The sequence below is a fragment of the Schistocerca americana genome, chromosome 4 (genome assembly GCF_021461395.2).
Source record: "Schistocerca americana isolate TAMUIC-IGC-003095 chromosome 4, iqSchAmer2.1, whole genome shotgun sequence".
Lineage (NCBI taxonomy): Eukaryota > Metazoa > Arthropoda > Insecta > Orthoptera > Acrididae > Schistocerca > Schistocerca americana.
In genome coordinates, this window is record NC_060122.1 from 336,081,346 (window position 1) to 336,102,916 (window position 21,571).

At 43.4% G+C, this 21,571-nt stretch overlaps 1 protein-coding gene across 2 annotated transcripts in view; it reads left to right on the forward strand.

Annotated features, from left to right (window-relative positions):
- Positions 1-21,242, forward strand: part of LOC124612929 (zwei Ig domain protein zig-8-like) — a 206,583-nt gene extending 185,341 nt beyond the window's left edge. For both annotated transcript variants that reach the window (XM_047141427.1, XM_047141428.1), the window contains exon 6: positions 17,538-21,242. In XM_047141427.1, the coding sequence (XP_046997383.1) occupies positions 17,538-17,650 (113 nt within the window). In that variant the 3' untranslated portion in view covers positions 17,651-21,242. The remainder of the gene's footprint in view (positions 1-17,537) is intronic.
- The last annotated feature ends 329 nt before the right edge of the window (positions 21,243-21,571 follow it).

Here is a 21,571-nt window from a genome sequence, read left to right on the forward strand (position 1 = left end):
ACGAGCGGCTGTACTGTCCTAGTCACCATCTGCTGCACTCCATGGCAGGAGTCTGGCATTCTCGGAATGAGACGCGAGGCAGGCCACCAGTGCACTGGAACCAAGTTGTGGGACGCGGATTTGGAGCTAGAAGTTGGTCCGGCAGTGGCAGGAGCCCATTCTCGTAGTGGCTGCTTGCTGCCCCACATTTCTCTGGAGCCTGGCGTAGTCCTGTCGTCATCGCAGGCGGTGCCGGACTGTGAAAACATTTTGTTAGAAGTTACACTTATTTATATGGGTTGGAAGCTCATTTATTGTATTGAAACACTGTTTCTGGCCACGCATGGAGAAACAAACCCATGGCGCGACAGTGCAGAAACTGAAATGTGACAAGACAGACTTACGCAATCTCATATCTTTTTTCAAAATATTCAAGAAAATATTGTACTCAAGAGTAGTCTCACACTTTAATGGAATCAATTTACTCATCACACACAGTTTGGATTCCAGTAGGGTTGCTCGACTGAGAATGCTATTTACACGTTAACGCATTAAATATTACAAGCCTTAAATAATAGTATATCGCCAGTTGCTATGTTTTGTGGTCTTTTAAAGGCGTTTTATACACAGGCGGTTCGAATCATACTTAACTATAAAATAGTTGTGCTGAATAATTCAGATAACGTCGGAAAGGTAAAAAAAAAGGGTTGGAGTCCCAAAGGGTTCACTTTTGGGTGCACTCCTATTCCTTATATGTGTGAATAACCTTCCAATTAACATTCAAAGAGCAAAATTGGAACTAATGCTGACGATACTAGGGCAATAATAAATCCCATAACAGAGAAACCAACATATGAGTAGGTAAACAATTCTTTCCAAGTGAAACCTTCCAGTCTCTTCTAAACCTCTTTTGTTAATGATAACCTTCCCTTTTACAATAACCTATGTATCCTTCCCTCAGGATTTTATCTCTTGCTTAATAATAACAAGTGATATCTTCCCTTTGAAATTTATTCTCTTTCTCAATCTTCGCATACAAATTTAATTGCTGCTTATTAAAAGTGATTTGCTGGTTATTTCGATGAAACATAGAATGTGTCGTCGTCGTGGCCCTAAGTCGTTATCTGCAATAACCAAAAACTGTTCCTTACCCTTCTTACTGTTACTGGATTGCCATCTGACTACTACATCGAACTGCGACATGAATATACTTACTCTGGTTTACTATACTCTATTAACTGCTGATGGGCTGTCATAATAAGTGGCTGTATTTATTACCAAAGCTGACGTTATTCTTTAATAGCAAAGCTGTTGTTATTCTTTAATTCATTTGACTGAAGTTACGTAATTCATAGTTACACTTTTTTTTCAACAATAAACTTTTTGCAAAGTTTTACGTTGATGGTTTTTGGGATGGATTATAATCAGTAATGCCACACACCGTTGGGTGGCTTGCGGAGTATAAATGTAAATGTAGATTGCTGGAAAAAATTAATTATATTCTTTAAACGCTTCAAATGTTTACTGTTGATAATGTAATGATTTTACAAACGTTCAAATGGGACTTAATTTTTATAATAATCTTACAACTAGCATTGCGCAAACATAACTTCAGTAGTCTTGAGTTTCGGAAATAAAATAATTCAATAATATTAGTTCCTCTTATGATAATGGTTAGTTGATGTCTCTGTACATCCGTTTATAATCTCTTGTAAATCATAGCTGGTGGCTGGCAGGCGCACTGCTCCTCTCAACCTCTCGCTTCAGATCTGCTACCAACTTGCTTCACATTTCGCTTACTACTGACGTCCTACGAACGCCGAAGTGCGGTCTCTCCTGCCAACAATGCTTTCTGGTGCAGACAATCCCTACTACCATTACAAAATGTATCAATGCGCGGTCTCTTTTCTTAAAATGTATCCATTCGAGATCTCTCCCGCCCTTTTTAAAATTATATCAATTTGCGGTCTCTCTTGTCAACAATACTTTGGTCCAGACATTCCCTGCTACCACAATTATTTTAAACATGACAAATATTAATTATTCCTACTTAATCCTATTAATAAAATATAAACATCTTTCATAAATTGTGATTTGACAATAGACAATAGAAATATACACGTCTTACACAAGGAATTATTAAGTGGTTCTCTGAAACCACTCCATCAGACTTCTGGTCCTGTGGCATGACGCATTATCTGGTTGAAAAATGCCACTGCTTTAGGGAACCATGATCGTCATGAAGGGGTGTAAGTGAACTGCAGCCAGTGTACGATGCTCCTTCGCCGTCATGGTGCCTTGCACGAGCTCCACTGGATTCATGGATGTCCTCGTGAAAGTTCCCCAGAGCATATTGGAGCTGCCACCATCTTGTGTCTGTCCCTGCAGTACGGGTGTCCAGGAGATATTTTCCTGGAAGACGACGGATTCTCGCCCTCCAATCGGCACGATGGAAACGGTATCGGGCTTCATCGGACCATTCAGCTCTTGCCACTGCGCTAACGTCCAGCGCCGATGGTCACGTGCCCTTTTCAGTCTCAGTTGTGTGGTATTAACATTGGCACATGCATGGGTCTTCAGCTGCGGAGGTTCATCCTGCATTGTGTGCCCAGACACACTTGTGCTCTGCCCAGCGTTAAAGTCTGGTGTTAGTTTCGTCACAGTTGGCCGCCTTTCCTGTTTTACCAGTCTGCCAGCCTACTACGTCCACCAGTCAGTTTAGGCCACATCACGGCACCGCTCGCACACCTTCGGGAGTTCGTCGCCGATTACAGTTACGTTCAGTAAAGTTTGTGGGAGACCAGGCTGCCCAAAATGAAAGAAATATATCGAAGCTTACTTCAACAACAATCTCGCAATGTGGCCGAACAGAAGTACACTGCGATGCAGTGGCAGAGAATATGGAGAGCGGTCCATCTTCCCTCTCTCCCTACAGAGGTACATGCATTCTGGTATGTAATGGTGAACGGCAAATTCCCGAACCATCAACTACTGCACTCTGGTCGACACGCAGACATGGCTCCAACGCGCGGTCGCCGACTCCGGCGAGCACCGTTTGGTTTGTCGCAAGAAGTTGACTGTTGGCTTCTAACGACGAAAATGTTGGCGCACACGGCGATCAAAGCTGACGACCTACTGTTCCCGAACAAACGCAGTAAACTGGATAAACGGGATGGCAACGTATTATTGGTATCGCTCCGATGACAAGAACGTCATACACTTCCCGCACATACTGCAAGAACAACATGATATCTCGCGGCGACACGTGAAATATAGAACATGTTTCTCCAATTACTTGGGTTCGTTATTCACGGACCCTCCGGCTAGTTGGGGTGTTCCAGGTATGAGAAACAAAGTGAGGAGATGGCTCAACGTTCAGGAATTAGAGTTCAAACCTGATGTATTCAGGAAACTATATATATTTTTTAAGTTAGTTAGAAGATGACCTGGATACACGTCAACAGGGCCGTTGCAGTGTCCCGTTTTCTTTTCTCTCTTTTTTTAGTGAACTCTTGAAATCTAGACGGAGTTAAGAGCCGTTTTTACATTTGGATGTATTGAATGGCACCATTAGTTTCTGTATGTTGTGTTTAGCACCTACGAGAGACAATAAAACTTAAGACACAAAAAACCTCAAATAAAAATTGTAAAAATAAAAAACTTAAGAAAATCCCTATCATACGTTCGACCGTATCCCCAGAAAAGAGAAGGTTGAGACATTTTGGCCAGGCGTCGGGTTGCGACCCCTGCCTACCCTGCCTCCACCAGCCCGTGACCTGATACCCCCACGAAAAAATAAAATAAAAGTGGTTAACGCACTGCCTACTAAGCAGAATATCCCGAGTTTGAATCCCAGTCCAGCACACATTTTCGCTCGTTGGCGCTGATTCTGCGTGAAATCTCGATGCAACTGACATCGATTGTCCATTCTCCTTTGTTTCCTTTCTTCCCATCTACCTTCAATTTACAGAGCTTCCAGTTATCACAATGTCCCGCCAGGAGGAAGATCCCAAGCGACTGGAAAAGAGCTGCAGATGATTCGCACAAGTACGTTTGGCAAATTAACAAATCCGCCACCTTACTGGCCAATGTCCTCACCTTATACTGCAGCCGAATTCTCGTATTCAAGTTCAAATATAAATAATTTGCTTGAGAGAGAGAAGCTACAATCCACAGATCAACAGTGATTTAATAGAATCGCACAACTTGCATTTTTCTCACACTGTATCCTGCAAACCATGAGTGGAGGAGAACGGCAGATTCTATCTCGCTAGATTTCCGGAAATCGTTTGAAACGGTGCAGCACTGCAGTCCGTTAACGAAGGTCCTAATACACGAAATTATTTCACCGATATGTAAGTTTCAGGGTGTGGCAGGGGGCGAAAGACATTCCGGAGGGCTGAACGGAAAGCCTCTCCAGTTTGTCTGACGAACCGGTTTCAGGCTCTGTCTCAGGCTGATACTGATCTTCGGCCTGACATGGCTGCTTGTCCTGTTCCAGAGGTTGCCCCTCAGTCTGCAAGATCCGGGCAGTCGCAGAGGGTGGGCTTACTGGTAGTTGGGAGCTCCAACGTCAGGCGCGTAATGGGGCCCCTTAGGGAAATGGCAGCAAGAGAGGGGAAGAAAACCAATGTGCACTCCGTGTGCATACCGGGGGGAGTCATTCCAGATGTGGAAAGGGTCCTTCCGGATGCCATGAAGGGTACAGGGTGCACCCATCTGCAGGTGGTCGCTCATGTCGGCACCAATGATGTGTGTCGCTATGGATCGGAGGAAATCCTCTCTGGCTTCCGGCGGCTATCTGATTTGGTGAAGACTGCCAGTCTCGCTAGCGGGATGAAAGCAGAGCTCACCATCTGCAGCATCGTCGACAGGACTGACTGCGGACCTTTGGTACAGAGCCGAGTGGAGGGTCTGAATCAGAGGCTGAGACGGTTCTGCGACCGTGTGGGCTGCAGATTCCTCGACTTGCGCCATAGGGTGGTGGGGTTTCGGGTTCCGCTGGATAGGTCAGGAGTCCACTACACGCAACAAGCGGCTACACGGGTAGCAGGGGTTGTGTGGCGTGGGCTGGGCGGTTTTTTAGGTTAGATGGCCTTGGGCAAGTACAGAAAGGGCAACAGCCTCAACGGGTGCGGGGCAAAGTCAGGACATGCGGGGACCAAGCAGCAATCGGTATTGTAATTGTCAACTGTCGAAGCTGCGTTGGTAAAGTACCGGAACTTCAAGCGCTGATAGAAAGCACCGAAGCTGAAATCGTTATAGGTACAGAAAGCTGGCTTAAGCCAGAGATAAATTCTGCCGAAATTTTTACAAAGGTACAGACGGTGTTTAGAAAGGATAGATTGCATGCAACCGGTGGTGGAGTGTTCATCGCTGTTAGTAGTAGTTTATCCTGTAGCGAAGTAGAAGTGGATAGTTCCTGTGAATTATTATGGGTGGAGGTTACACTAAACAACCGAACTAGGTTAATAATCGGCTCCTTTTACCGACCTCCCGACTCAGCAGCATTAGTGGCAGAACAACTGAGAGAAAATTTGGAATACATTTCACATAAATTTTCTCAGCATGTTATAGTCTTAGGTGGAGATTTCAATTTACCAGATATAGACTGGGACACTCAGATGTTTAGGACGGGTGGTAGGGACAGAGCATCGAGTGACATTATACTGAGTGCACTATCCGAAAATTACCTCGAGCAATTAAACAGAGAACCGACTCGTGGAGATAACATATTGCACCTACTGATAACAAACAGACCCGAACTTTTCGAATCTGTATGTACAGAACAGGGAATCAGTGATCATAAGGCCGTTGCAGCATCCCTGAATATGGAAGTTAATAGGAATACAAAAAAAGGGAGGAAGGTTTATCTGTTTAGCAAGAGTAATAGAAGGCAGATTTCAGACTACCTAACAGATCAAAACGAAAATTTCTGTTCCGACACTGACAATGTTGAGTGTTTATGGAAAAAGTTCAAGGCAATCGTAAAATGCGTTTTAGACAGGTACGTGCCGAGTAAAACTGTGAGGGACGGGAAAAACCCACCGTGGTACAACAACAAAGTTAGGAAACTACTGCGAAAGCAAAGAGAGCTCCACTCCAAGTTTAAACGCAGCCAAAACCTCTCAGACAAACAGAAGCTAAACGATGTCAAAGTTAGCGTGAGGAGGGCTATGCGTGAAGCGTTCATTGAATTCGAAAGTAAAATTCTATGTACCGACTTGACAGAAAATCCTAGGAAGTTCTGGTCTTACGTTAAATCAGTAAGTGGCTCGAAACAGCATATCCAGACACTACGGGATGATGATGGCATTGAAACAGAGGATGACACGCGTAAAGCTGAAATACTAAACACCTTTTTCCAAAGCTGTTTCACAGAGGAAGACCGCACTGCAGTTCCTTCTCTAAATCCTCGCACAAACGAAAAAATGGCTGACATCGAAATAAGTGTCCAAGGAATAGAAAAGCAACTGGAATCACTCAACAGAGGAAAGTCCACTGGACCTGACGGAATACCAATTCGATTCTACACAGAGTACGCGAAAGAACTTGCCCCCCTTCTAACAGCCGTGTACCGCAAGTCTCTAGAGCAACGGAGGGTTCCAAATGATTGGAAAAGAGCACAGATAGTCCCAGTCTTCAAGAAGGGTCGTCGAGCAGATGCGCAAAACTATAGACCTATATCTCTTACGTCGATCTCTTGTAGAATTTTAGAACATGTTTTTTGCTCGCGTATCATGTCATTTCTGGAAACCCAGAATCTACTATGTAGGAATCAACATGGGTTCCGGAAACAGCGATCGTGTGAGACCCAACTCGCCTTATTTGTTCATGAGACCCAGAAAATATTAGATACAGGCTCCCAGGTAGATGCTATTTTTCTTGACTTCCGGAAGGCGTTTGATACAGTTCCGCACTGTCGCCTGATAAACAAAGTAAGAGCCTACGGAATATCAGACCAGCTGTGTGGCTGGATTGAAGAGTTTTTAGCAAACAGAACACAGCATGTTGTTATCAATGGAGAGACGTCTACAGACGTTAAAGTAACCTCTGGCGTGCCACAGGGGAGTGTTATGGGACCATTGCTTTTCACAATATATATAAATGACTTAGTAGATAGTGTCGGAAGTTCCATGCGGCTTTTCGCGGATGATGCTGTAGTATACAGAGAAGTTGCTGCATTAGAAAATTGTAGCGAAATACAGGAAGATCTGCAGCGGATAGGCACTTGGTGCAGGGAGTGGCAACTGACCCTTAACATAGACAAATGTAATGTATTGCGAATACATAGAAAGAAGGATCCTTTATTGTATGATTATATGATAGCGGAACAAACACTGGTAGCAGTTACTTCTGTAAAATATCTGGGAGTATGCGTACGGAACGATTTGAAGTGGAATGATCATATAAAACTAATTGTTGGTAAGGCGGGTACCAGGTTGAGATTCATTGGGAGAGTGCTTAGAAAATGTAGCCCATCAACAAAGGAGGTGGCTTACAAAACACTCGTTCGACCTATACTTGAGTATTGCTCATCAGTGTGGGATCCGTACCAGGTCGGGTTGACGGAGGAGATAGAGAAGATCCAAAGAAGAGCGGCGCGTTTCGTCACTGGGTTATTTGGTAACCGTGATAGCGTTACGGAGATGTTTAATAAACTCAAGTGGCAGACTCTGCAAGAGAGGCGCTCTGCATCGCGGTGTAGCTTGCTCGCCAGGTTTCGAGAGGGTGCGTTTCTGGATGAGGTATCGAATATATTGCTTCCCCCTACTTATACTTCCCGAGGAGATCACGAATGTAAAATTAGAGAGATTAGAGCGCGCACGGAGGCTTTCAGACAGTCGTTCTTCCCGCGAACCATACGCGACTGGAACAGGAAAGGGAGGTAATGACAGTGGCACGTAAAGTGCCCTCCGCCACACACCGTTGGGTGGCTTGCGGAGTATCAATGTAGATGTAGATGTAGATGAACACTTCTCAAGTAATGCAATCCAGTTCGTTGCCGTCGACAATAAATGTTCATCGGAGACCAAGGTATCACCATGAGTGCCCCAGGGAAGTGTGGTAGGACAGCTCTCGCTCTCTAGATAACCAAACCATCTGTCGGATAGAATGAGCCGCAATGTTCGACTGTTCACTAATGACGCTGCAGTTTGCGGGAGAGTGTCGTCGTTGGGTGATTCTAAAAGGATACCGGAAGACTTGATAGAACTTCTTTTTGGTGTGACGAATGGTCAAATGCCAAAATGTAATATAATGTAGATGAGTTGAATAAATAATAGTGTAATATCCGAATGCGGTCTTAGTTGTACGCTGCTCGACACAGTCACAACGATTAAAAATATAAGCGTAACGTTGCAAATGTGATGAAATGGAACGAGGAGGTAGGGTAAATTGTAGAGTAGGTGAATGGTCCACTATAGTTTAATGGAAAAATTCTAGGAAAATTGAACCGTGAATTTACATTCAATTTTTTTTTTCTTAAAGAATTTACTTTATTTACTAGCGATTCATCAAGAACATTAACACATTTAATCACACTTGGTGAGGGTAGAAGTAGTTGCCAGGAAGTAACTGATGGAAAATAAAATTTCTTTTAACAAATGTGAATTTTATTCCTAAAAGCTTTTCAAAAACAGATTTAAAAATTATAAGCAGAAAAGCACCCTCGAAATATCAAGTTACATTTTTATTTAGATGCAGAAAGAACATTATTAACAGTAGGAGCCTTCGGGCTGAGAAGCTTGCCTGCTCCCTTTCAACACGGCCGTAGTCATGACCGCTCACAACAACCTCTGAAAGAGTACACTGGTGCAAATTTGCAACACACTAGATTACTTTACACAAAAAAATTTTTAACAACTCACACAAACACGTAAACTATGCACCCTGTAAGAGGGATGGGAATGGTACAACACTCACATGATTTGCCACCGAAAGTGCAATTTTTTTAAGGACTCTTACGGTGGAAGGGTGGCAACCTCATAACTTAAAATGACTATTTAAATAAAACCCATAAAATGTACAACATGCTCTACGTTACACATATACCACCTCGCAAGATCATAGGCAAGATAAAAACATATTTAAAGAATTCGGCCTTTAAGCAATAACAATAAGTTCTTTAAGACCAAATCCGACAAACATGACAGAGGCAGCTATTAACGTATGGCAGATTGACGGGGGGGAAGGGAGGGGTACTAAACAACCCGAACCGCAGATTGCTCTACGCCTCCCCAATTCCACAAGGGATAACGGCCAACCCAATTCACAAATAACCACCTTCCCGCGGGTGGGCAAACGGAGAAGAATGGTGGGACGACCCCAAACAAAAGCGGTTGGTGACTTCACCAAGAAAGGAAGTAGAATTTAACAAGTAAAGGGCCCTACCCGACGTACTTATGTCGATTTGGGAAAAGGGCAACATCAGGGTGTGACTGTGGCGATCCGGAGGGTACACCCAAACATGTTGTTTACGAATGTCCCCTCTTCAATGAAGTTGCAAATACACTAAGAGACAGACTTCCCAACCATGACACGTATCAACTGCTCAGACGAGAGGAAACTTTTCAGATTCTAAACACCTTGGCAAACGAGGTATCACGAAAGTTTCTAATTGAATATCTTAGAGAGATACCGTAAATAACAAGGACAATAATCACCGACTTCGACCAAGAGCCCTATTCCCGCGCCGCCTGTGCGTGGACTGGCCGACCTCATCCGAGTTGGAATCCGCCATGTGCAGGACTAGGGGTAGTAGGGATCAACCACCGAATATGACACACACTGGACATGACGTAGGATAAGTTAGTTTGTAGGACTTAGATATAGGAAACTAGAATAGGTACTGCAGCGAATTATAACGTCGAGGCCTGCCCAGTGCCAGGGGCATGTCCTTCGGGGTTAGCTCGAAGAACAAGGCAAATATAGTAGGTTTATATTCTAACTGGCACACATGTGACGCTGCAGAATATATAGTATAAATTCAATTAGTTATAGGATTTAGGTATAGACAGTAGATGTAGATATTAATGCCCATTGTTGTTAGTAACTTTAGCTCACTATAAAACTAAAAAACTAGCTGCACAATTTAATAAAAAATGTATAACTATTAGGACCCACTAATGAGCTAAGGAAGTGGGTTACTTTGTATTAATTATGATGGTTATCTTAAAAAAGAATTTAAAAAAAAAGTAAAGGAAACAAAATATCTCCAATCACTTAACTTCTAATAAACTGCGATTTCTGGCGAAGACCTGGTGCAGCACCCCGAACGCTCTCCCGAACCGTCGGCTGCCAGCCGCTTCAACGGACGCAGGAGGGGCGCCGATCTCCCGTCTCACTGCGTCGCAGCTCGCCCCGGCCAGCCCGATGTCGTGGGTTGGCTCCTGTTGCTCTCCTGTGAACCGCGAAGCCACTACCCCTTTCTATACGGCGCGGCCCACTTGACTCACGTGGGGACCTCACATGCGCCGACGCTCAAGGCGGACAGGCCATCTCGTGTCTCAGTGCGCGACCGACCAACCGACCGATCCAACCGCCAATGACCGTTGCCCGAGCAACTCGAGCAGACTGGTGGCCTAACGCGCAGACTCAGATGCACGAACTCAGCCCCGACCGGGCGACCACTAGCTGGCGGAGTGGCAAGACTCTCATTTCTGGCTTTAAAGTTTGATTCAAACGACCGACGACAGACCGACACTAACTGCCGCACAAATGCAAACGAGAGACAGACCAGCAACTGGTGACGCGAGACTGTCCTAGCCTCACTCCGACTGACCAACTGCCGAGCTGATCGCGCCCCTTAAATGCACGCGAACAGACAACCTTTCCGCTTTCCCACCAGAGGGAGACTGCTTCACACAACGCTCTGCGGCGCGTTCTTCAAAACAGCAATTTTTTACCACGGCTCAAAAATGTAGCCCTATTATAAAAGAGACTGTGTACAGAATAATCGTGCTACCCATCTTTAAGTACCGTTCTGGTGTTTGAGATCCCGACCACGTTGGACTAAAGGAATGCATCAAAACAACTGAGAGGCGTGCTGCTAGATTCGTTACCGCTAGGATCGATCACCGAGCGAGTACTACGCGAGTGTTACGTAAACCATAGGAGGCACCTTTTTAGGAAAGAGTACGTTCTCTTCACGAGACGCTTAGAATGATTTAAGGGAGAAATTACTATCCGTTTATCTCCTCCGTGTTACTGCAGATGACATGTTAAGGATTCCATTGTTCTGGGAATGAATTACTCGCGAGGTGCCTAGTTGCTTTCACCACCCTAAGTGAAATGCATAGTTCTAATGACTTGACCAACCTCCATTTTTCTGAAGTCGTCCTCTGGGCAGACAGCTGAACGTCGATCGTAGATCTGTTGCTGATGCTGTAGTAAACCGTTAGTGAGGAACTGATGTTATGTAATGAAGTACAGTCATGCTCATAAATTAAGGATAATTGCAGAAAGTGGTGCCACACGACGTGGCACTACACGAAGCTGGCGCTGATAGCATAGGAACATAGGGAACACACACAACACAGATCTGTAAGTCCACGGTATTGGTGATAAGTTGAGAAAACCGTCCCGAAACACATGTGCTACAAAACGCCACTGTTTCCTGCGCGTGTACCCCGACATCAATATGCGATATGATCACCATGCACAAGTACACAGGCCGCCCAACGGATTGGCATACTCTGGATCAGATGGTCGAGCAGCTGCTGGGGTATAGCCTCCCATTCTTGCACCGGTGCCTGTCAGAGCTCCTGAAGTGTCGTAGGGGTTTGAAGAAGTGCAGCGATACGTCGACCGAGAGCATCCCAGACGTACTAGATGTGCTTTAGGTCTGGAGAACAGGCAGGCCACTTCATTCGCCTGATATCTTCTGTTTCGAGGTACTCCTCCCGATGGCAGCTCGGTGGGGCAGTGTGTTATCACCCATCAGGAAGAAGGTGGGACCCACTGCACCCCTGAAGAAGCGGACATACGAGTGCAAAATGACGTCCCGATACACCTGACCTTTTACAGTTCCTCTGTCAAAGACATGCAGGGGTGTACGTGCACCAGTCGTAATCCCACCCCACACCATCAAACCACGACTTCCATACAGGTCCCTTTCAAGGACATTAAGGGGTTGGTATCTGGTTCCTGGTTCATGCCAGATGAAAACTCGGCGAGAATCACTGTTCAGACTATACCTGGAACATTTTGAACACACGGTCACTATTAGCACGTCTGAAAACGTCTCCACACTTACTCGCTGCACCGTACTCTGACATGCACCAACACATCTCTGTATATTTGGTCTGCTGCCAGCGCCACTGTGCGACGGCCGCAGCTTAAATGCACCGCATGGTCATACCCCGAGGTGATTTAAACCCGCAAACCGCCCACCAGAGCGTTATTTCACCATGTATCAGCATTATCCTTAATTTATGAGCACGAGTGTAGTTCGCTGACTTCTTTTAAAGGGGTGTCATTCGAATTTATTTTAGCAAAAACGAAAAACTGCAATTTGGAAACATTATTCCTGCTTTCAATAATTGAAACTTTCCATTTCGGTTATCTGTAAGGAATTCAGTATTCTGGGTTCCACTGTGTCAAGGATGTACCCAGAATATCAAATTCCGGGCGTAGCTTCACACCATGGACAACGCAGTGCCTGACGGTCTTTACTTAACGACCAGAGCAGCGGCGTTGCCCAGAGTTGTAAGTGCTAATAGACAAGCAACACAGCATGCTATAACCGCAGATATCAATGTGGGACGTACGGCGAACTTATCCGTTTCGACAGTGTGGCGAAATTTGTCGTTAATGAGGTATGGCAGCAGACGACCGACATGAGTGTCTTTGCTAAAGCACGAAATCGCCAGAAACGCCGCTCCTGAGCTCGTGACCATAACGGTTGGACCCCCAGTCGACTGGAAAACCGTGGGCTCGTCGGGTAAGTCCCGATTTCAGCTGCTAAGAGCTGATGGTAGGGTTGGAGTGTGGCACAGACCTCACGGAGCCTTAGACCTAAGTTGTCAACAAGGCACTGTGCAACTGGAAGTGACTCCATACTGGTATGAGTTGTGTTTACGTGGAATAGACTGGGCCCTCTGATCCAATTGAACTAATTAGTGGCTGGGAATCGTCATATTTGGCTTCTTGAAGACCATTTGCATCCATTCATGGACTTCACGTTCCCAAAGAACGATATCATGTCAAAGGTTTGAAGAACCTTCTTGGCAATCCAGATGAATGATTTGGCCACCCTGATCGCCCGACATGAATCCCCTTCGAACATTAATGGGACATAATCGAGAGGCCAGGTCATCCACAAACTCGAGCACCGGCAGCACTTGCGCAATTGTGGACGCCTCAGTCTCTCTGCAGAGGACTTCGAACGACTCGTTGGATCCACGGCACGTCGAGCTGCTGCACTACGCTGGATGAACATTTTAAAAACATCATCTTGCAACACCATTGCCTGAATATATGTAATTTATTCTCACTGTTCTGAGCGCATTATTTCTGCACACAATTAAAATCTGACTTACCGCAGCAGACAACATGTCTGTCCACTATGAATACCTCTTGAGATCTGATCCGGTAATGCTCCGAGACACCATATGTCTTTTCATTTAGCTTTTGGTTATATTGCAATAGGCGATAACTTGCTATTTAGAGATTCTTATTCCAAAATGTTAAGCAAGTTTAATCCATCGTTAATAAAATATTAATGAAATAAAGCTAGAATCAGTGCGCGTAGCTTCCGAGCGTATCAGCGAATTTCATTGATAGACTTAAATTCGGGGGGGGGTATTTTCCACCAGAAAGGCGGATAGGTCACACTAATGATTGCGACTTAGGCATAATGCTGCAATTTCTAGTGCTCTGAGGAAAATATCTGGTACCTAGATATGATGGCTACTAGAGCCAGAAATATCACACGCTACTGAGAAAATTTGGAGGATATACATTTACTGTAGACTGCGAAACGACCAAGTTGCCACTAACGTACATCTCGAGCGACGATCGCGAAGACAAGGAAAGAAAAATAAGGGCTCCGAGTGGAATAGGAAAAGGATTGAATAGCAGTAGTACTACAACAGGATTTTTTTATGATGGAGACTCGAGTTTAGGCTATAATTACTTGCAAACCAATAGGTCTATCGCAAAATGAGTTGTGCCAATACTTTCTGCGTTAGGCTATGTGGACCAATTTGGTTTTAAAATTCAGTATTTTTTTTTTAAATTTTAGATTGCAACAAACATTGTCCGATTTTGGGGGTCTTCGCTCAGAACTGTGCAGTTTAAAACTATATAATTTGAAATATATTTGTCCAATGTTAATGAAATTTTAGTAGGCACATATATTGGTAGTGGAAATCTTAAGTTACAAAATTTCCGTTACCGGAAAAAAGGTTCTTATTGTTTTTATGAAGTAACTTTTTTTCAACCTGCCTTACACATATAACAGAAAATGTGGGCCAGAGTGGAAGGTCTCTTTTGAGACTGTAAGAAGCTACAAGCACAGTGACCCTACGGTGTGATACGGATTTTATGAAGAATATTATTTAAGACTGTGCGTATTGAAAAGTGCGATTAGCAGTGGTTGCGGGTGTGGAATCAGGTGCTACGTTGCCACCGTCAGGTATAAGAGTTGGGGCTCGGAAGGAATGCACCATTATTTTCACTTTCAGTTGTATTTTTTTGTACAAGACATCCATTTTATGCCACCTTTTGTCGTGAGGGCTGTGAGGTAACGGGCGAGCCGTGGCGCCCTGAAAATATTCTAACTTCGGAGGAAGCAGTCGCCACACGGGCCGCTCGGCCAGCCAGGGCCCGGCAGCAAACACGTGGTGGCGAACGTTAGCCGGACGAGAGGGGTAGCCCCAGTGCGTGGTCCATCCAGCACGTGGCTGGGAATTACTTGGTGACACTGTGGGCTGAGACGGCCAAAGATGGCAGACTTTGTGAAACGTTAATGGCAGACATTTCACAGTTCGTATAGAAATTAATAGTAGACATATGAATCATGATACCTCAAAAAGATACATGTACATTAATATTATTTGCATGGCGATTCTGATGGTGTAATCAGATTTTCAATATCTTTATTAGTTTAAAGTTTAGTATCTGACGGTAAATTATACAAGTAATCCCCAGCAACGAAATTCCAAAATCTAAACGATTCATCCGATGTGGTCGACCGACTTGTCTTTAGAAAGCTATTAGTGTAAACCTAAATTGATATAAATTACAGGCATATGACTTGAATAGTACATGAGTCATTGGAGGTCAAAGTGGCCGATTACTATCGATCGCGTCAGGCCATAAGTACTCCACAATTATACGAAAAAACGGTAGCAGCATGCTTATAAATATATTTATTCATCTGTGTCTTTATTTATATCCGATATATACTAATCATGAAGAAATTGGTCAATTATTTACTGTGTTTTAGAAAGCACAGACCCGTTAGGCTACTGGCCTACCTTTTGTTGCTATTCCTTTGATATAAGTTTATTTAATTTCTTTATGTATTTAATAATGTGTGTTAGAGCGTGTTTATGGTCCAGCCGTAGGAATATTTATTTAATTTCAAGTTATTTAGATGTAAATCAAGTATTTCGTATGTGTTTCATTAGGTTTGTGTGGATACGTAGACATGGAGACATGCAGGGAACGCTCTAGCCAATCACAGCGCTCGTTACTAAGAGAGTTTCCGGAGAGGACACGAGGTAGTTCGGAAGAGTGCGGCGCTAGGGACAGTCGCACAGGACGCTGAGGGTTCTGGACAGTCTCACAGGAGACGCAAAGTGCTGGACGCGACGGACGCGGAGCTGGACTTTGAGAGTGTGGAGCGGTTTGCGCGTGGTCGCGACGGATAGAATTACTTCGGAGTGCCGACTTGTGCACTTGTGAGATTTCCGTGGCTTCTGCAGTGAAGACGTAGTGTGCGTTTAGAAGGGAATATCTCGCGAGCTATGTTGTAGTTCATAACTAATTACGTGCAGTAGGAATTTGTTGTTTCCCTGTTATTCAACTTATATTTTATTTAATTGCTGGACCGTAGACACCAATAAGTGTTTTGCAGAAATATACCGCTTTCTCAAAAGTCCTTCTTCTATCGTACTCATCATTAAAAGTCGTTAAGATACTACCTGCAGTTTTTATTTAATTACTATCATTCATTTATAAATTTATATGTTACTTTCATAATTCGCGTTTGCCGAGTGATAGAAACCTTCGACCATTCGATTCATGTGTGTGTTCTTATCGTATACTGTAGACTCAGCAGTATTTGACCTGTAATGCGGTAACTACGTATCGCAGCCTCTAGACAACTAAACCAGACAAAACTTTTAATACTGCAACTCTGAGTCCGAAGGTACGTAGTTGAGGGCCACCAACATCATTTCATTTATTACGTTTTGGAAACCCGCAGGGCGTTGAATCTCCAATGGGAGGTTTACAAATGTTTTGCTTCCCACTGCACCCACTGACAACGGTGTCCTCAGAATCATCTGTATATGATATCGCTACTGTGACAGGGAAAATCAAATAGTAACAGTGATACAGGCATATCGTTCCTCAACTGCTTGTAACTAAACTGGAGCCTCCTTAATAAAAAAAAATCCGATAGTAGGTATTGAGGAAGAAATTTCTGAGGATGTACGTCTGGAGTACAGCATTGTATGGTAGTGAAACATGGAGTGTGGGAAAACCGGAACAGAAGAGAATCGAAGCATTTGAGATGTGGTGCTATAGACGAATGTTGAAAATTAGGTGGACTGATCAGGTAAGGAATGAGGAGGTTCTACGCAGAATCGGAGAGGAAAGGAATATGTGGAAAACACTGATAAGGAGAAGGGACAGGATGATAGGACATCTGCTAAGACATGAGGGAATGACTTCCATGGTACTAGAGGGAGCTGTAGAGGGCAAAAACTGTAGAGGAAGACGGAGGTTGGAAAACGTCAAGCAAATAATTGAGGACGTAGGTTGCAAGTGCTACTCTGAGATGAAGAGGTTAGCACAGGAAAGGAATTCGTGGCGGGCCGCATCAAACCTGCCAGTAGACTGATGACCAAAAAGAAAAAAGTAGGTATCCTCCGCCATGCACCATATGATGACTTCCGGAGTATCAGTATAGACGTTGATATATTCTGACGATGGCTAAATTTTCGGCCTGTGGTCTTAATAAAGGAGAGCTTCTGTAAAGTCTGCAAAGTAGGAGATGAGATACTGGAAGAAGTAAGGCTTTGAGGACGGAACGTGAGTCATGCTTGGGTAGCTCAGATGGTAGAGCACTTGCCCGCGAAAGGCAAAGGTCCCGAGTTCGAGTCTCGGTACGGCACACAGTTTTAATCTGCCAGGAAGTTTCATATCATCACACACTCCACTGCAGATTGAAAATCTCCTTCTGTGTGCTTAATAACCTAGTCAACTAAAAGTCTACGCTAGAAAGTATTTCAAGATTGGGCACCGGAAAGAAACCGAACTGCGGTCAGAGGTGGCAGGTGAGTCCCGCCAGCTGTTTCACGGAGCGGCCGGTCGTCTCGTTGCAGGCGAGCGCCCGGCGGCTATGCAACACGCGGGCCAGCGCCGGCTGACGCACCCCGTGGTGGAGCTGCTGCTGCTCGCCGCCGCCAGCGCCGCCTTCGCCGACCACTGCTGCTGATGCGGGCGCCTCGCCCTCTCCGCGGTTGGCAGCCCTGCTGGTCTCGCCGTACCTTCACCACCGGCGCGGCCGATCGGCGACTCCTCGACGAAACATCCTCAGCATGTGATATCGACGCCTAGCTGTGGAAAGTGTGAGCTCCGCTCTGGTGAACCGTTAAGCTATACTCTTCATCAGACAGCACCAGGACTGGCGTTCCAGTCGCGCCCTGTTAATTCTTCAATGTTAATTGTGCGCCGGGTTGGCTTTCGACGGACACTTCTAAACCGAGACATCGAACGAGACGATCACCTACATTGCATCAGCCACTCCCACCCGATCACTTACACTTTCGAGATGATCGGTTTCCAGACTGTAGAGGACTGGCCTACATAATTGGAGTAATTCAGCAGTTTACATTTTATAAGTAAAGGTCGCGATTCCATGCAATAGATATGTGCATACAGGATGTTACTACCCGGATGTTTTCGCTGTGTTATCATCATAGCCGCTTCATTCCTAAGCTGCCTAGTCACTCCGGAAGCAGCAAATTCAAGACTGAATGGCTTGATAGGAGGAGCCATTTTAAACAATAAACACCTGGAATTTAAACGTTCTTCTTATGAAGAGGCCTTGCCTTTTCAGAGGGCGGTTATCGTTATGGCCAGTCTTGTTTTTGACTTTGTGTATTTAAAACAGCTGTAAGAAAATGCATCCGAACTGCTCTCTCAGATATCGTACCCACAATATTCATCTTCTTCCTACTGATCTTTTGCCTATAACGTTTCCTTCCATTATCAGTCTTAGAATATTGTATTTTTCTGCTCTAGTTGTATGGTCAAAATATCTCGATCTTTTGTTTTGATTGTGTTCCCCAAGGTCTTATGTTCATTGATTCGTCTTGTCCACACCATCACCTATTAGCGTCATTATTCAAATGAAGAAATTGCAAGCTAGACCTGTATGGCCTGTTGCAAGATCAACACCTTAAAATCTAATAGAACTGTGTAAGAGCTTCTTCTGAGTATGAATATGGCAGTATTTGCTTGGTTCTGAAGAAGGATGAATGCCAAAGTTTTTCTCAATTGCGTTTTTCATATTCTCAGAACTCAGTCTTACAGAGGCCAAGGTCTCACGACTTCTTACCCTTTGTGTTATGTAAAATTCATTACAGTCGAAACTTTTTAATTCGTCATTACCATTATTCCATAAATAATTCTTCGCTATTCATAGTTACAAACCAGTCGCATCTGATGGCGCCATTAAACCATTTTCGTCAGAATTGACTGAAATAATACGGTTATCAGTAATGTCCTCACTGATGCTTTCTCCAAACAACATGAAAAATGAACTTACTGTGTTGGTTTCATTTTAACAAAAGCTGTTGTTCATACAATTATCTAATAGCAAATCTCGTAAATAACGCACGCTGTCTTTACAACATTCTTAAGACGATTGCCTCTTTTACAGAGGAATGCATATTAGCTATTGAAATTTTTCATATGGTAAGAGGTGTTAAGTGGTTGATATCCCGTAGATTGTGAAATCTTTGGAGTGGTTGAACTAAAAAACAAGTACCAGACAGAAGAACGTAAGACTGCATTCTACGAAAATTATCATTCTGCGTCATAAATGAAATCTGAATTTGAAAATTGGCGCAACTCATTACGACCAGTATCGGCAACAAAATACTCCAGTCCCGTACCTTACATACAGCTCGTATAGGTCTCTCTTCTCTTAAATAATAATTCATGTTATGTCGTAGCTGCTACGGCCACCACATTGCCTCAAAGGTAGCCAATATAACATTGCTCCCGAAACTGCGCGTCAAACATGAGATAACGGCTGTTAATCACGCTCATGACGAATTTTTCGGGTCAAAATGCTGCTGGTTCTGTGATTCCACGGCTCTGGATGGGCTGAAACGAGCCGCATAGGAAGAAAATTATAGATATACATATGTCCACACATTGCTTCATTTGAAAAGCACCATCAGAGACAGACACGCATGCATTTGTCTGAACATTTTCACTCATATACAACAGAAAATTTGTATCGATGGAGATAAAAGTCCGTTCTGAAAAGTTTGTTATACGACGATGTTTTAACTTCTACTTGAACAATTAACCGACGTTCCGTTATTGTCGGACTGCACTGCTGACCACATTGACTTTGAGTATTATTTTCTGGTTTTACGACTTAGTTCGCAGTGTTTTATAGTGCATTCTTCGCTGTTTTAATTGCACTGTCTCTGAGTGTTGAAATAATTTTTTGCATCAGTTTTATTCTAGGTACAATGTATCCATAACATGTTGTAGCATGCTCCTTACGTTGGCCTTAACCTGATTTCTGCGACATGTTCGAACACACCCGATCCGTTGTGTGACGTAGTGGAAACATGAGATCACTTGATCATATTTCCACCAGTTATTTTGTTACAGCTGGTAACATTGTTATGATTGATTTTCATTCCTCATTTAACGATTATTATCAGTAATTGTCAGTTATAATTTTCTCCAATCCACATTGGAACCATTACTTAAAGTTAATCAACTTGGGTGAGTCACCAAAATATTTCGCTAGTCGCTGCTAGAACATACTTTGTACGTCAGATTGATACGACCCCTCATATAACAACTTCCAAATTCTTTACAGGCTACACACATCTACTCTTGTGTAAATGCTTTTTTGAACTTCAAATTTTTCTCTTTCTTTCGATTTTTTGATACTGTAGTCCTTTCTGCTATGGTGGACACGATCTCAGTACCTGATGAAGATCTTATATACACCATAACGTTAATGTGAATGACATTGTATTATGCACGCAGTGGATGTTAAATAAATGCGTCGATCATATACCGATTTTACGTCGAGTTTATAAACAGCAAGGTGCGGGTAAAAGTGCTTTCCAGTGGAAGTATTTGACTTTAGTAAACTAAGTCTCTCGTCCATTTATTATTAAATTACCAGTCCAGAAACTATAATTACACTTCACTCTGATCTCTCTAAATTTTGATGTGTGTAAAAGCATACTGATAATTGTGTATTTGAATTGCGTGATACAGATCCAAAGCTGTTAGTTGCTAAGCTTTTGACAATACTTCACGTAACTCAGAATAAATATTTCAAGTGTGATGTCTGGCTTCCGACTGACAAAAGAACTACAAAAATTAACAGGTATAAGGCCTTATTTTGAAGAATATTGAATGTAAAATACAGAGAGAGAATTTATTTTCAGGATAAAATACGACAAAAGAATTGTCTATGACTATTTCTCAAAGTGATATTTTTGTAAACGTCCACATCAACAATTTTCTTGTAGATATTATTCTATTGTCCAATGTTGAAGTTATTATGAATAAGTACTTGCAATTTTTACGTTTGAAAATAAGTGACCGGTGCCCATTGGTGTGTTAAATGTTACTGAAGATATATGTTTTCTCTTATCGTAGGTGATTATCTGTTTTATGCAGGTCGAAGGAAAATTGCTTCAGAGATGTTTGACATGGAATACAACCTATTAATGACTGTAAATATCCTTTACCTCTAAGTAAGTTGGGTCCTTCATAAATAATTTACAATATTTTAAAATAAAGTAAACAGTTTCATTGTTCCCTTTGAGTTTCTTATGTGCTTGACCTATCGAACTTATAACCTTTTCCTGATCCCATCAATGAACGTAATGTACCACCATATCATTGTGTATATCATTGTGTATAGTACCACACAAAGCAATCAATTGATGAAACTATCAAATAGATTACGAGTGCAGCAGAGCTTCGAACTCTGACATAGCACTTAAGTAATTAATGGCAAAGGCCAGAGTTCCGATGTAGCCCACAGTTTTAATATATATGGTGGCTTCATTACGGCGTGCAAACTGCGAGGGGGGGGGGGGTACAAATAATCCTGCAGCCTTCAAAACAGGGATTTCACACAGCT